Source organism: Sesamum indicum, linkage group LG1, assembly GCF_026168435.1.
Source record: "Sesamum indicum cultivar Baizhima isolate 11 linkage group LG1, ASM2616843v1, whole genome shotgun sequence".
Taxonomy (NCBI): domain Eukaryota; kingdom Viridiplantae; phylum Streptophyta; class Magnoliopsida; order Lamiales; family Pedaliaceae; genus Sesamum; species Sesamum indicum.
The window spans coordinates 20925180-20941647 of record NC_142657.1 but is presented as its reverse complement, the minus strand read 5'-3'; the positions used below and the strand labels follow the sequence as shown (position 1 = coordinate 20941647).

Sequence of the window (16468 nt, the reverse complement as noted above, 5' to 3'; positions counted from 1 at the left end):
TCGGGGGAAAATGGGGAACAGAAGGGAGGCGTCGGAGTGGGGGTGGTGGGGTGGGGATGGTGGTGATAGGGGAGGAGGAGGCAGCAGGGGTGGTGGATAGTTAGGATTTTATTTTATTTTTTATTTTTTATATATAATAATATTAATTTTTTTATAATTTTTAACTATTTATATATAATATAAAGTTAAATAATTTATTAAATTCAAATATTTTATTTTTTTAAATCTAAAATTGAGATTAATTAAAAAATAATATATATTAAATAAGAATATGACAGTTATTTAAAAGAAATTAACGTCTTTAAGTAGATTTAATGAAGATGGGCAATTGAACTACGTCTAAAAAAATAGAAAAAAATGTTTTGCCTATATTTAAAATAAAAAAAAGTTTTTAACGAACTTTCTAAAATAAAAGAGAATTTTATGCATTTTAGTCTATAAAGTTTAGGGCCAGTTTCTCTTGAAACGCAGTCGTTCCAATTTATGTTTAATGGTGGCTTGCTTGCTCTTGATGGTAGGGTGAATAGAATAGGTAGTCTTTTTACTCCAACTAAAGTTGCACGACATAAAAAAGGAGAAATTTGAGATCCCGAGGTCGAAAGTTTCTGGAGAAACTTATAATAATAATAATTAAAAGGAAAAAATATCAAGTAGTCAAAAGTTGAGAGAATGAAAAAAGAGAACATCACATGTGTTTTTTTGTTTTTGTATATATATTTTAGGGACTGATTCTTGTTTTGTATTTGTTGGCATTTGCTGCTATCTGTTCTTACCTCTCTATACCTTTCTTTTCATATACACACATTCCTCTTCCACACTTATATTATTATTATTATTAGAATGAGTTTTCTGATGTTGGGTGTAATTATATATTTTTTTATTATTTAAAATTTTATTATTACCTTTCTGAATTTAACGATAATCTAATAATTCATATAATCTGTTGGCTTTGTTATGTTTTCATCCAATTTTTTGTTGAACAGACAAAAATGTCCTTGTGGACTATGACTTATAATTTAATTTTTTTTTAAAAAAATTGTGGACTAAGTGGATAATTCGTTTTACAATTTTTAAAATTTTTGTAATCACTTTTTTTTATTTTTTCATAATTTTTTTTATAAAAAAGAAAAAAATCAATAATAGTAAAGTTGGCAATTCCATACATCCGTTTAAGAATTTTACATATTTTCATCAAACATTGGGGAGGTATTTAAATTTTTTAATTATCGGTGGGATATTTGTAATTTTTTCAAACAACAAGAGGGTATTCGTAATTATGTCAAAATCAACTTAGCTCGTTGTAATTTACCCGTATTATTAGTATTGAGATAAATTATAATGAGTTTTCCTGAGGTTTAGTGCAGCTATGAATATCCATCGTTATTTAAAAAAAATACAAATACCCTTTTGATATTTGATGGAATTATACAATTATTTGATGGAGGACTAAAAAAAGAAATTAACAAAAAAACGGACAAGATGGATGGAACTTTTTTAAATTTGTAAAAACAAGAATTGTTTACTTATTTAATAAAAAGATTTCGCGAAATTAAAATAAAATAAGTAAAACTATAATGTATAGTTCATAATGACATTTTGATCAATTTCATCGTAAAAAACGAAAGAAAACCCAGTAAAAATTGATGAATTAAAATAATTATTAAACAATCATCAAACTTGAAACAAAGATTGGATGAAATTTATTAAATTATCATATCCCCCAAATATTCTGCTTTAATTTAATCAAATGTTTATCACGTGCCACGAGTTAAGTAAACTATATATATTCCATTCGATGCAACCCTCCATTGCACAAAGTTGCATTATCACTATCATATTCGGGCCATTTTATTATCTTAAAATACAGATATTTTAATGATCCTCACAACACCACTTAGTAAATGATAGATTATTACTCCTAATTTAATTTTAGGGATAATTATGTTCTCCTTCTTTGAAATTTAATATAATTACACATAGATCTTTTATGGTTTAGAAAATTACATTTAGCATCCGTAAAGTTTGCTTCCATTTAATAAATAAGTCCATCTATTAGTAAAAATTCATCAAATTTATTGATATTGACAAAAAAATTGAATGAAAATTGATATTTACCCTCGATTGACTTATTACTAACTTATTACAGGTCAAATAATTTTTTTTGAATTAAATTATCTTTAAATGGTAAAAATATACCCCACTATATGCATTAATGTGCGAATACGTATAAGAGTACTTTGATCATAAAAAAGATTTATTTGACATGTAATAAGTCAATTACGGGTTACTATAGATTTTTTTCTGCCTTTTTTTTGTTAATGTGATGTTTGTGAATTTTTACTAAATGAGGGACTCATTTGCCAAACGGAAGCAAAGCTTAAGGGTGTTAGATGTAATTTTTTAAATCACAAGGGATTTATGTGTAATTATATCAAACCTCAGAAGATGGCGTGTAATTATCCCTTAATATTATCATCCATTTAGAGGATTTTTGGCTAAGTTTAAAAGCTCTTCAAAATATTTTATAAGATGTTTAAGAGCTTTTAAAATATAAAAATCATTTAAAATAAAGTTTATAAAATCTCATATAAAATGCCTTTGATCTTACAGATCTTACAAAAAAAAAAAAAATACTTTGTTGATTTTTTTTTTATAATATCTTATAAGGTGTATATAGTTAATAATTCATAAGACATAAATAAATTTACTATTTTCTTATACCATTGACATAATTCATAATCTTTATATTACCAAATTTCCCTCATATGTAATAAAACGTTAATGTATATGAGGAGATATATTTTCACTGTTATAAGAGTAGCTTAGTCACACGTTCGACTTGCAGTAAGTTAGTAATAAGTAAATTGAATGTAAATGTACTTTTCATTCAGTTTTTTGTTAACAGCAAGTTCAGTGAATTTTTAATAATGAAAGACTCATTTGTTATATGAAAGTAAATTTTAAAATTATTAAATATAAAATTTTAAGTTATAAAATATATATATATATATATATAATTATATCAAATTTTAAGAAATAAGAGTGCAAATATACTTTCCAAATAGTACATTCTGTATGCTGGACCAAACACCCTTTGAGAACAATACGATCCATTCAACAACTTAAGATGCAAGTAACATAAATGTAACTCAACGTTAATATCTTTAAAAAATGATGGATCCAAATAACGAACACACACACACACACAATCACTCCAATAATTCTCCAATCCCTTTGCAGTCCATCTCCTGACCCTCCAATCCAAACAGCTTCTAATACAAAACCCTCCATCAAAACAGGGGTTTTGTCCCCCAAATTCCAAATTTCAAATTCCACCCTAAAGCGGGAAGTCAAGAACAAAGGCAAGGGAAAACCTTCTACTCCAATCCCATTCTAGTCTACCAATACCAGAGACCATCAATGGCGGATGGAAAAAAGAAGCAGGCAATGAGTCTCAATCAGCTACACAATCGGTTTCTTCATGATCTCTCCGCTTCTCACTCTAAGCCCAAACCGGGCGCAGGTATTTTCACGAATAGATAGTCGGATTTCGTGGTTGTTTGTGCTTTCATATGCTGCTTATCATACTTTTACCCCCTATTTCATCGTTTTTGTGATTTGATTTTCGGAAATATAGTGGAAGATAATACGCAGTGGAAGGTGAAGGCAGTTGAATCTACTGAAGGAAATGATGATGTTCCCCGGTTTGATTTCGATACCACTTCTCCTCCTCCTCTTCAAGGTTATCTTATTTCCTTTGATTCTATAAAGATGTAATATCATGTCCGTCTGTGTTTGGGAACTTATTTTTCTTTTGTATGAATTCAGAAGGAGAGGTGAATGTTGAAGAGCCTGTGTCAACAAAGATTAAGGATTCTTCTCCTCAGCTATTTGCCGGCATTGCTGATTTTGATTCCCCATCCCCCAGTTTTGGTATCTGTTCTTACCTCTTTATAGCTTTCTTTTCTCATATCTCTGCGAATATAGACATTTGTCTTTCACTCACATACATTATTATGCTTCTTTTGTTTTTGATGTTTCTTTTGCTTTTGTGTTGTCCTGTTTTAGACAAGAGTTGTCTAATATTTTAAGTAGCAAGGCCTCACTGTAGTTTATCCTTTGAAGTCACCTTTTCCAAGGGTAAAAATACAAACACACTCACAAAATTTGCCATATAGAGATCTACCTGATAATTTCACATTAACCAAAATGAGAATATAGAAATAAGGATGGTAGGAGTATTCAATCCTCTTGCTTGCTATCTAGATAATTGCATGTTTACTACTGTTTGATTTTTACCTCTTTCATGAAAATAGAAAGGAAGCAGATAATCAATCATGGGCCTATACTGGAACATCCGCATATTTGAAATTTTAGCTGATAACTAATCAAAGACCAGTATATAGACTCATGTACCTATTAGAAAGTTTGATTCTAACACATCTTTGTGTTCTCCCCCTAGCAAGCATGGGTCAGTTGTATGATTCTTTGCCCCTTCCCGTGATATCTGGTGCATATTCTTTAAGATAAATTAATACTTTTTTGGTGGTTCTGACAATTTCACTGAAAGCCTTTGAACCGCGTGAAAGTAGCAAGACTACTGAAGCTGGCAGCAGTTCTTGTGAGGCAAATCCGACTATTTCGGGGTCGTCTGAACATAATACCAATCTTTCCGGTATAGATTTTGCAGTTTTCTAATTGGATTGAAACGCCATTTGCAATACATACTCTTTGTGCTTAAAAGTATCTTATCTTTCCTTGTTAATTGATTTAATATGTCATTGAATTCTATAGTTGGTATGAAACTCGAGCATATTGGACAAGAGAGCAGTAAACTATCTGATATAGAAGATAATGCTTCCAAGAAGAGATCCTTATTATCTGGTGGTGTTGATCATGCTTCTAATTTCCGAGGTATCACTGACACTTCTTGCATCCACTATATCTGGTTGTATATGTGGACAAAGACGGCATGATAGGACGTTGAGATGTAATTTCTGAAATTTCTAGGAGATGGTACGGACGCAGTTCTTATGAATTTCATGTACAAAAATATAAATTACTTATCTAAAATACATATATGGAAGTATGTCAATGCTGAATGATATTTGAAATATAATTACAAACACAATGAGAAAAAAACATTCGTATGGTGTTGGACATATTCAAATGTCATGTGTAAATTATGACATTATTAAAAAGAGCATAACCTTTAAAGAGAAAGAGAGAGAAAATAAAGTTAGGTGAGGTAACATTATTTTTTTTTATTTAATTTTAGGATTTTTTACTATTATACTTATAACATATGAAAAAACTATAAATTTGGCATGTTTAGAACTTGTAGGACATGGCACCAGCCGGATCTGGTGCTATGCCCTTCCTCCATGGTCAACGTTTTTCTTTTTCGTTTACTAATAACATGCTTGATACTTGGTGGCCGTGTTTGGCATATAATTGGTACATCAAAGAATAATTTTTTTGAGTGTTCATTCAATATGGTCTATTATCTTAAGTTGTACATTCTTCAATGTGTTTCATTTTTGGGATTTGTGGACCTATAAAAATTTACAGGAGAAGAAAGGCAAACGAAGGTGAAAATTGAAGGCAGGCGTCGCCTTTGTAGAATTTCAAAGAATAATGATAGCGCGTCTGCGGCAGGGAGGAAATCTATAAGAGATGAAGAGCCAAAATTTGATGGCATTTCAGATTTTGATTCACCTCCTCAGGTGAATAAAACATGTGAGAGTGCTGGGAATGAAATCAGGGATATACTGAATGATTTGAGCGCAAGGCTTGAGATTCTTTCAATTGAGAAGAAAAGGGTCCCCAAGAAGGTAGATCCCATGGAGGATTTCCAGGACACAATAAGAAGTAAATTACATGACTTGACCATAAAAGAGGGGGTCCCAGAATATCACAATGCTGCTTCTTCATACCTGCTTTCATCTGATTGTGTGGATAACACAATTGAGTCAAAAGTTGGAAGTATTGTCACCAGTGAACTCCAAGGGGGAAAAACTTCTATTTCCAAGGGTAAGGATGATACTTGTGTTGGTAAGGCCAACAGAACCTTGTATAAGTGCGAAGGGCTCAACAATGATAAACTTATGAGGGCACATGTAAAATCAGCATCTACAACAGAATCTCAAGCTTACAATTACAGCAGAGAAGTAGAAGGCTTTGATACCGGTGATTATGTGGCTTTCAGTAAAAAAGACAAAGTCAAACAAGTTGATAGGAGGCAAGAGAAGATTATTGATGTATCTGATAACGAATCTGATGAGGTCACAGTATTGGAAGATCATGTAGATGACCTCACTTTGAGTGGTCCGAAGTTGACGTACAAGTTACCTCGTAAATTAGCAAAAATGCTGTACCCTCATCAGCGGGAAGGATTGAAATGGCTCTGGTCTCTTCATTGTAAGGGTAAAGGTGGTATTTTGGGTGATGATATGGGCCTCGGCAAGACAATGCAGGTAAAAGAAAATAATTTTTAATGATCATTTCCTTATTTTCCATATGATCTTGTGTATGATTGACCACATTAGTTCATCTCCTTCCAGATTTGTAGCTTTATAGCTGGACTGTTCCACTCAAATTTGGTTAGAAGGGTATTGGTTGTTGCACCTAAAACACTATTAGCCCATTGGATTAATGAGCTATCAACAGTTGGGCTCTCTGAGAAGACGAGAGAGTATGGCATTCCCTTTACTTTTCTTAGTTGCTGTGACGTGTAAACTTATCCTGGGATGCTTAGTTCGAACCTTTTCTTCCATTTGCAGGTATTTTGCAACTTGTACAAAAACTCGACACTATGAGCTCCAATATGTACTTCAGGTTTTCTTCTTAATCTCTTGATGCTTTATATATAACAGAAATAGAAACAACCAGCATGGTTAGGTCACTCTACTAAGCTTATAAATTATTTAATTTCAGGCTTAGGCACTGTTACTTAATTAGCATCTTCCCTTGTTTTAACAAATAAAGTAGTTTCTGACAGTAAAAGCTTGTACCATTCTTAGGCAGCAAAAATCCGGAGTTTTATTTTATCTCCATTACACAATTAATGCACAATTGATCTCTTGCTCAATTTTAAGATATTGCGGCATGTAGTTTGAATTCTAATCAAGAGTTGGTACTTTGGACCTTGATGAAATTAGTGAAACAAATCCTTATTGCCGTATGTTTTATGGCAATAGTTCTTGTAACTTTTTTGGACTTTGACTATTTCTCTGGTGTCTTCACCATAGGACAAAGGTGTTCTTCTAACAACGTACGATATTGTGCGGAACAATGCGAAATCCTTATGTGGAGATTATCATTACAATGATGATGGAGACGAAGATGAAACAACATGGGATTATATGATTCTTGATGAAGTAATTTCATTTTTCTTATTTATATTTATGACATGCAAAGATATTTTTGCTTTACTTGTTCCATCTGACATGTTTCCTGCTCTGCAAGACCGACTTGCTCATTTTTATTCAATTTAAGATGTTCAGTTTTCCAAATTTTTAGGGCCATCTTATAAAAAATCCAAGCACACAAAGGGCAAAAAGTTTGCTTCAGATACCTTGTCTTCACCGTATCATTATCAGTGGCACACCACTCCAAAACAATCTGAAGGTAGTTGTCACCTTTGGACTTCTATTTATACAGTTGACTTTCACTCTGTATTTCTTTTCCATATGAGAAGCATATGTGACAGTGGGTCTCTCTTTCTTCCTCATTATAGGAACTGTGGGCGTTATTTAATTTCTGCTGTCCAGAGCTATTAGGCGACAAGAAAGAGTGATAATCTGTGTACCAGCTCCAAGTCAATTGTTGTTTTGAGTTATTTTGGCATAAGTTGATTCTTTTCTCTTCTTACTCATTTCATCAGGTTTAAGGAAAAATACGAGCACTTCATCAATAGAGGAAATGAGAAAAATGCCTCTGATCGGGAAAAACGTATTGGTTCAGCAGTTGCAAGGGTGATACTTCACATTTTAGATATTTTTTTCTTCATATTGGTGGACAAAAAGAGTAGTTTATTTGTGTTTGGATATCCAATGAATTAAAGAATTTAAAAATTTTTCTTTCATTTGAAACCTTAGCTTTTGCCGGTCTTGATGCTTCAGTTTTAGGGAGAAGGTTATTGTCATCCTTTAACATTGTTGGACACTCATGCATCATCTTACATTTATTATTATGCCAAACTAGGGCTGCATTTAAGGTTATGTGGTAGCATAAACAATAACTACGCCTATAAGCCTAATGGCCAGCCCATCACTTGTCCTTTGTTTTTAGCGTGTGCTTGTGCACAATACTTACTTTCTTTAATGTGCTGTTATTTGAACTTCACTAAATCAAATTGATTCCTCCTATATATGTGCCATTCTTACACATCTGCCTCTCCCGATATGCAAGTACAAACTTTCCTTTTGTGGGAGTACTAGGAATTAGGAGTTACTCCAAATTTGGAAAATGCTTCTCGTATTGGTACATTAGCTTCATCGGCCTCTCCACAATTCTGAATTGGTATTTGATTGGTAGCATTAGCAAAACCAGATACTCTTAGTTTTTAATGGAGAAAGCATATGGTTGTTATTTCAAACTTGGAGGGAAAGCAAGGTCTTAGTGTGTAGGATGTTTTAATAAATTTCATAAAGTGTGGGAAGGAATTCGCGTACCCCTTTATTCTGTGGTGCTAAAAATGCAATTTTTCCTTTGAATCGTGTTAAGTGTTGACAATGTCTTAAAACTAAAGGAATGCTTCTGAATGAACTTACTTTGCATATGCGTTCCATTTGTATGAAAATCATATTCATTCTTATGAGTACGAGTTTCTTTCTGTAGAAACAATTTATGCCTCTTCTTTTCTCTTTTTATCATACTTGCACTGACTCTATATATGGCCAATTTGCCATCTGGTCAAATTTCATTGATATGATCTTCTGCTTGCTAAATCTTTCTTGAGCTTAAGAGTTAGCCACATTTATATACATCTTCAGATGCGCACTTAATTGCTCCTTAAGCATGTTACTTTTCTTGCTTGATTGAATAGAATCCTTGGATTGGCATGTGAATAACCATCTGGTTCTCCCATCTGATTTCATCTTGTTATGTTGATAGGAGTTCAGAGAATGCATTCAACCATTTTTTCTGAGACGATTGAAAAGTGAAGTATTTCATGATGATACCACACTTTCCAAGAAGAATGAGATTATTGTATGGCTAAGGTTAACTCGATGTCAGGTATATGTTTAGTGCTTTCTATTTTTTACTATTTCGTAAAATAGTTGCCCTGTTTTATTTTGAAAAGTTCATTGAGAAAGTATATAACTTATGTTTATGAATCCAGCGTCAACTTTATGAAGCTTTCTTAAAGAGTGAGATTGTCCTCTCAGCTTGTGATGGTTCCCCTCTTGCTGCACTTACGGTAATATGCATAAAGTGGTTTTTCTTGGTGATTTTAGATTAAACATTTTCTCTTCCATCTCTACTGTGAAGTTTCTTTGACATAAAACAAATTAATGCCATGAGTTACTTAATTGTCCATTAAGCATATTTTTTATCCTGTTCTGTTATATAGCCTGTCATAACCAACTAACTATTTGTTGATTTCTAAAACATCGATTTTGTACCATTGCTAACCTTTTTGACACTGAAAAGCATCAAAATTTTATGAACTATATACGCTTGAACTCCATTATATAGAATCTGCTGTAATTACCAATATCTTCCTTTCTGTTGGAACCGTTTGTCTGGTATGCCATGGTCAATACCTATCTAAGATGCTGCTGACTTGTAGAGAGTCATAACAGGACAAGGACCTAAAATTCATTGGTCCCAGTACACTAGTACATAAACCCAGGCTGAGCTCATGACACTGTGTGAAATAGCTCACCTCCTTGACCTTGGAACATATAGATTTGAATAAGATATGTCCAGGATGAGTGAGAATTAGCTATGATCCTTGAGCTTTGTGTTGAATTCAAAAAGTACTGTTTTTTGGCTTTGTTCTGTCGAAACTGCTATCATGGGGCTGTTATCTGATTTGTTTGTTCTTTATTTGCTTTTGCAAAACGTCAAAATCATTTTCCATGAATACTATGATGTTCTTTAATGACTTGTGTTACCAGTTGGTTCCTTGTGGATTTGCGGCCGCTTCTGCATTTTTCAGATTTAGTGCAAATAAGAGCAATAATGAACTATCTCTACCCATTCTCCCCATCCCTGTAATCATGAAGCCGTCTTGACTTTCAAAATGAGTATTATATTCCAATTCTTGTTACTGGATAGTTTAGACAACCACATGCTCAAGAAAGGCAAGACTACTGAATATTTTCATGGCATGCAGATATAAACATAAAGCTTTATGTTAATGATGGAATTTTGATAACTGACTTGCTTTCTTTTCAATAAGGGCTTAAAATTAAAGCTATTTATCTAGTGAAACAATGCAGGCTAAGGTTGACAAGCATTTAGTCCAACTAGACAGACCATGCTAAGAATACATCTCTTTTGCATTCTATATACTTTGTGTGCTAATGCTATCATGTTTTATGTTGATTATTTTTCCCTTGGAAGCAGATCCTGAAAAAAATATGTGATCATCCGCTTCTATTGACAAAACGAGCTGCTGAAGATGTCCTAGAAGGGATGGATTCAATTGTAGACCAAGAAGATCATCGTGTTGCTGAAAGATTGGCAATGCACATAGCAGATGTTGCAGAGAGATTTGACATTGTCGAGAATCATGATATCTCTTGCAAAATATCATTTATATTATCTTTACTGGTACGGCATTCATTGAATTACGCCTAATGTACTTTTGCATGATAATTTACACCTTATATTTAATGCTTACTACAGGGCGATTTAGTTCCAAAGGGACATAATGTGCTTATATTTTCACAAACGCGGAAGATGCTAAATCTAATTCAGGTCAGTCTAAAATTAGTTTGACATGTTTTCCTGATATGTTACAATGAACCATGTGAATCTGTACACAGATTCTATTTCTTGTCAGTGGTAAAGTCTTCTTATTGGTTGACACTAAAGCTTAATTAGACATTGTATGGACCGTTAGAACCTGAAATTAGGTTTATCCTTATAAAAAAAGTTCTTCTGGCTCTGGTTGTTGCTTTCTGGATTAACTTTTTAGATGAAGACCCCAAACCTGATATTCCCTCAGCATGGAGTTCTAGATGTTGAAAAAGTCAAAATACTAGTGCTCTAAAACTCAAGAGTTAGTGATTTTATTACTTCAAGTGAGATGATATTTATGGGGAGAAAATTTCATTTGAGGAAATGGAACTTGATTCTAAGGGGCACATACCTCTAAAAACAAAAAGAGCATACGGGTACAAAAACAAAAAGTGGGAAAAGAGGGCTCCACATGTCACCTTAATATCACATACGGGTACAAGTGATGTTCTTTAGACTTCGGTCCAGAATATCATGTGACATGATGCAGTGAAATGTGGTTATAGGTGCTTGACTTTGGTATTACCAAATTATATCACATGTTGGATAATTCTAACACTTCCATTCAGCATCCTTATGGGCATTCTTAGTGCTGATTCATGAGAGTGGCATCTGGTTTCCAAGATCCCATATTTGACTCCATGGCATTCATCAACTTTGTCTGATTCTTTGGAAACCAGACACCTTTTCAGTCAGTAAATGTAAAACATAGTTCAGATTTGGGCATTCTCGTCAAAATCACAAGTTAGTCTATAACCAGGTTCAAATATTCCACTAAAAAAATGTCCCAAGAGGCCTTTGAGGCCGGATCCTACTAGCAAAATGATGCTTTAGTTACTGTTTGAAGAGAAATTTGATTAAGACTCTTCTATTTCCTTCTCTCACATTTGCCATCACCATATGCATCTGAACTTCTCTTTCGATTTAGTTGAAAGTCATAATTCTCTAATTATTATCATGCTACTCAGGAATCTTTGATATCCAATCACTACAAGTACATCAGGATAGATGGTACTACTAAAGCCAGCGACAGAGCTAAAATTGTCAAGGTATGCTTCTGTTAAATAAATACAAATGGAAAAATGTCATACAAAAATATCATTTCTGTATCCATTTGTCATTTCTGTAGGATTTCCAAGAAGGGCATGCAGCCCCAATATTTCTCCTGACCACCCAAGTTGGTGGATTGGGCCTTACACTCACTAATGCAGATCGTGTTATTGTAGTTGATCCAGCATGGAATCCGAGGTTTGGTTTTATATGCTATTCTGGTTTCTGATTTATTTAAGGATGATCTATATCATTTTTTTAAGAAAACATGAAAAGCAGTCTTCTTTATGATTGATCATTTTGGGAAATCGTTCTCTTTACTTATATCTCTAGAATTACATGGTTTTTCTGTTGACAATTCCTTAAAGCCCTGTTGTCGATTGATAAACTTTTTTGTTGCCTTATTCTCCATGACATTTGATGAAATTATTTTGTAAGAAATGATTAACTTCATTTAAAACTTTCTAGCACTGACAATCAGAGTGTAGATCGGGCATACCGCATTGGTCAGAAGAAGGATGTTATTGTGTACAGATTAATGACGTGTGGCACTGTGGAAGAGAAAATTTATAGAAAGCAGGTTCGCAGATTTCATTGTTCGCATGTTACATTAGTCCTGTACCTAACTTCCTAGTGTTTATAGTTTGATGTATTCATTATTTGCTTTTTGTAGTTACATTCGTGGTCGACCATTTGCATCTTGGCACTTGTTTGCTGCATTTAGTTTTTTATTCAATTTGTACCCAAAAATTTGAGCAGAGAATGACTATAGCTTTTTATTCAATTTATTGATCTTGCCAAAGCTAGATGTACTCGCCTAAAGAACGGCCCATGGCATTAAACCATCTCCCAGCCCTTTTGTTTTGTGCCTATGTGTAATATAAATATGCCAAACGAAGCTCCTGCTTAACTCTATCTGGATCTAGTGAGCTGCTATACATCAGAATAGCATCTTACATCATTATCTGCCCAATTGCATTTTTGAGTTTAAGCCCTTATTTTTAGTTCTATAATAAGCTTTGGAACTGTGATTCAGGTATTTAAAGGAGGATTATTCAGAAGTGCAACTGAACATAAAGAACAAATCCGTTATTTCAGCCAACAGGTAATTGCTTAATTGAATGTTTACCTTCTTCTGAAACAGGATGTGTGTAATCTGTTCTGGGTGTCCACTTTCTGGAGATAAGTACTTTCCTATATCTGTCTTTCTGTTGTTGGTATAACACCCCTTCTTATCTGTATCTATACTCAGTTATTATTGGAGAGGGGTCTTTTGGTGTACTAAGAGATTTGGTCATTCATTTTATCCTTTTCTTTTATATTATCTCATCATTCTTTTTACTCCTTTTCTCTTCCAATTTTCTCTCTCTTCATATCTTTCCCGTATCATTCTCTTCTCTCAATAACTTCTGTAATTTCCCTCTTTTTTTGCCAAGTGTGTCATTATTGTCTAGGAGATGTGAAACAATTTAGTGACTCCTTACTGTTACTTTTAAAAATCTGTTGCCCGTCAGTTAAAACACTAAGCCCCATATTGTTGCGAAAGAGGAAACAAAAAGTATATAATCTGATGATACAATATCTTACTTCCCTGATTTTATCCGTTGAGTGGTAATAGCTAGTTGTATTGCTAGCTGATGTCATTTTTATTTCTTTATATATAACTGCCAATTTACATTACGTTCTATTTGGACGGGAAGAACTTGTGTTATTGTTGGCATGTACTATCAATTTCATGAGGCCATTGTTGTGTTCAAATTTTCAGGATCTTCGGGATCTTTTCAGCTTGCCGAAACAAGGATTTGATATTTCTCCCACTCAACAACAGCTGCTTGAAGAACATGATCATCAGCATACAATGTATGGGTTGTTTGTTATGCATCCTCTTTTGTCCATTAAACAATTGTGTGTGAATTTAGTTGTGTTATACCTCAAGACTTACAAGTGGTATTAATGCATTTGCTCTGGTGCAGTTAAGTCTTAAAGTCAATTTGCACAAAGCATCCATTTTTAATTCTCACCTCCCTGATTCTAAAGTCACTGTTTTATCTAGGGAAGAGTCTCTTAGAGCCCATGTCGAGTTCCTTGAAACTCTTAATATAGCCGGAATTAGCCAGCATAATTTGCTCTTCTCCAAGGCAGCACCTTTACAAGCAGTTGAAATAGAGGAGGAAGCAGGAAGGTGATTCCTTGAACTAAATTCAAATTGTTGGGTACAATATAATCTCAATGTTTGATCATGGTTTAGTCATGTAAAGTACACTGCATAAGTTACCTGATAGGTGACCCTTGTATCTCCAGCCACTGGATTTCTTATTGAAATGATTTTTCAGTGTATGCCTGTTGCTATGGTGTCTGTCTCCCTAAATCATGGGAAAACTTGAGATACATGTATTATCAATATCTTCAGAATGAACATTCTCATCCCCTTGTTTACAGGTTAAGAGGGAGTAGATTCATGGGGAATCCACCAACACGATCATCAATTGAACAAAATGTTGATGGGTAATTCTGTTGGGAAAAAAATTCATTGTCACTCTTAATCATAATTCATCAATGATTCTTTATTCTGTAAATGTCATTTATTCATGCAGAGCGCATTATGCTTTTAATCCCAAGGATATAAAGAAAATCCAGAAGAATTCAAATCCTGATGTTAGGGAACCATCAGAAGATGAAATCAGAGCAAGAATTAATCGCTTATCTCAGATCTTTGCTGACAAGGTAAGCATTTTGAGATTGATGAATTTCCTTTATACTGCGACTTTGCCTTGTCAAGAAAATGTAGAGCTACCTTCAGTCATCCTCAGTGGACTAAGGCTGAGGAGTACATGGAAGTGGCTACTTTACTCTTTTGGAGATTGGATCTATACTTTCTCCTGTAAACAAGTGATTTATGATCTTAATGTGAATTACATTAATTTGAAAAGAGTTTGGATAATTTGTGGAAGCTAGTGGCATGAATTTCAATTGCGGAAATATCCATACAAAAATGTAGTCAAGAAATAAGGTTTGAATTATGTGGTAATGACATGATACATATGGAACACAAGCTGATGGAAGTTTATAATGAACTCCCAAGCACAGACTCAACTTTATATTATCTTCAAGAATCAAGAAACCAATTATCAAAAAATAATCATATAACACTTTTTGTTCATCTATATCGAATAGCATTATTTCAACTGTATGTTTGCTCCTTAGATGGATAGGAAGTTCCTTGACACAATTTTTACTAAAACCTGGCATCGTTATGTTTGATACAAGTTTTGCTTCTATTAAGTCGGTAGAAGTTTAAGCTGTGTGAAATTAAGACAATTAGCTTATACATGGCAATATGATTTGATCATGAATCGTTTGTTTGAATAGAAACTCTTAAGCTTGTGCAAATTATAATTTCCTCAATTATCTAGTCCTTCAATGATTGGTCACCTTTCTGAATATCTTGATCACCAGGCTGCAGTTTCTAGGCTGCCTGACAACGGGGAGAAAATACACAGGCAAATAATTTCATTGAACCTTCAGCTTGATCAGTTGCGAATGGCAAAAAGAAACAAGGAAGATGTCATTGAGTTATAGATTTCTTTTCAAAATCTGAAGCATCATGTAAATATGATTTCCATGAATCTTAATCATTCAAGTATGATTTACATGGCACAGGATTTCAACATGAGGTTTCTTGTTAGTCTATGAGGATTTAACATTTGGTTTTGTGCCATGTTCTCTCTCTTTCTTGGTAACAACACATGTCAGTCTGCAGAATTCTGATGGTTCTTTAGGACTGTCAAAGTTCAGCCAAATGTTTCCAAGTGAATGCTAATGATAAATTTACCAGGAATTCTATAATTCTGATATTCTTCCTCCCAAGTATCAAAGGGAGGTGATTGCAAATGGTGCATTGTTGGGTGCCTATCACCAGTCTTGATGTTTGCCTTTCAATCTTTCAAAAGGCCATCCGATTATTAGGATGATGATGTTATGACACTAGCAAATTAACATAAAATACGTGCCGCACCTTTACATGAATTGGGTTCTGTAACTTAGTCCAAATTCGAGCAGTTCACTACACTAGAAACATAAATATTCCAAAGATAAGGGATCAATATGTTTTATCTGTTGCAATGGAAGCAGCATACTGTTTTTACAATCCTGTCTCCTTTGCTTCAAACTAAGAAAGGTGATTGGTAAATGTCTGTTTCTATCCCAAAATAAATAAATTCCTCAACTGTGCAAGATTTTTCGTCTCGCAATGAAAATTCCTATTTGACATGTATAAAAGATTTAGGTGAGAATTGCGTAAGTAAAACAATTGATTTTGTATATTTTGTGAAGTATTCAGATTTAGTGATTAAGGGCAAAATATCACTTTAATTGACTAGATAATTTTTGAAAAGTCAGTTAATTTGACAAAAATGAAATCTTACTCTTAGACCTCACAAAAGAA

General features: G+C 33.6%; 1 protein-coding gene across 1 annotated transcript; it reads left to right on the top strand.

The window, feature by feature from the left end:
* Window positions 1-3178: 3178 nt before the first annotated feature.
* Window positions 3179-15870, top strand: CHR24 (chromatin remodeling 24). Its single transcript, XM_088884233.1, has 25 exons — window positions 3179-3523; window positions 3638-3742; window positions 3829-3933; window positions 4571-4675; window positions 4795-4914; window positions 5572-6476; window positions 6564-6694; window positions 6783-6837; window positions 7251-7379; window positions 7522-7629; window positions 7739-7794; window positions 7886-7976; window positions 9118-9240; window positions 9347-9424; window positions 10579-10785; window positions 10861-10932; window positions 11943-12023; window positions 12104-12222; window positions 12493-12604; window positions 13061-13129; window positions 13790-13884; window positions 14078-14206; window positions 14464-14529; window positions 14619-14748; window positions 15481-15870. Exons 1-25 carry the CDS (start codon window positions 3421-3423, stop codon window positions 15601-15603), a joined length of 3417 nt encoding a protein of 1138 aa, XP_088740359.1. The 5' UTR covers window positions 3179-3420; the 3' UTR covers window positions 15604-15870.
* Window positions 15871-16468: the final 598 nt, after the last annotated feature.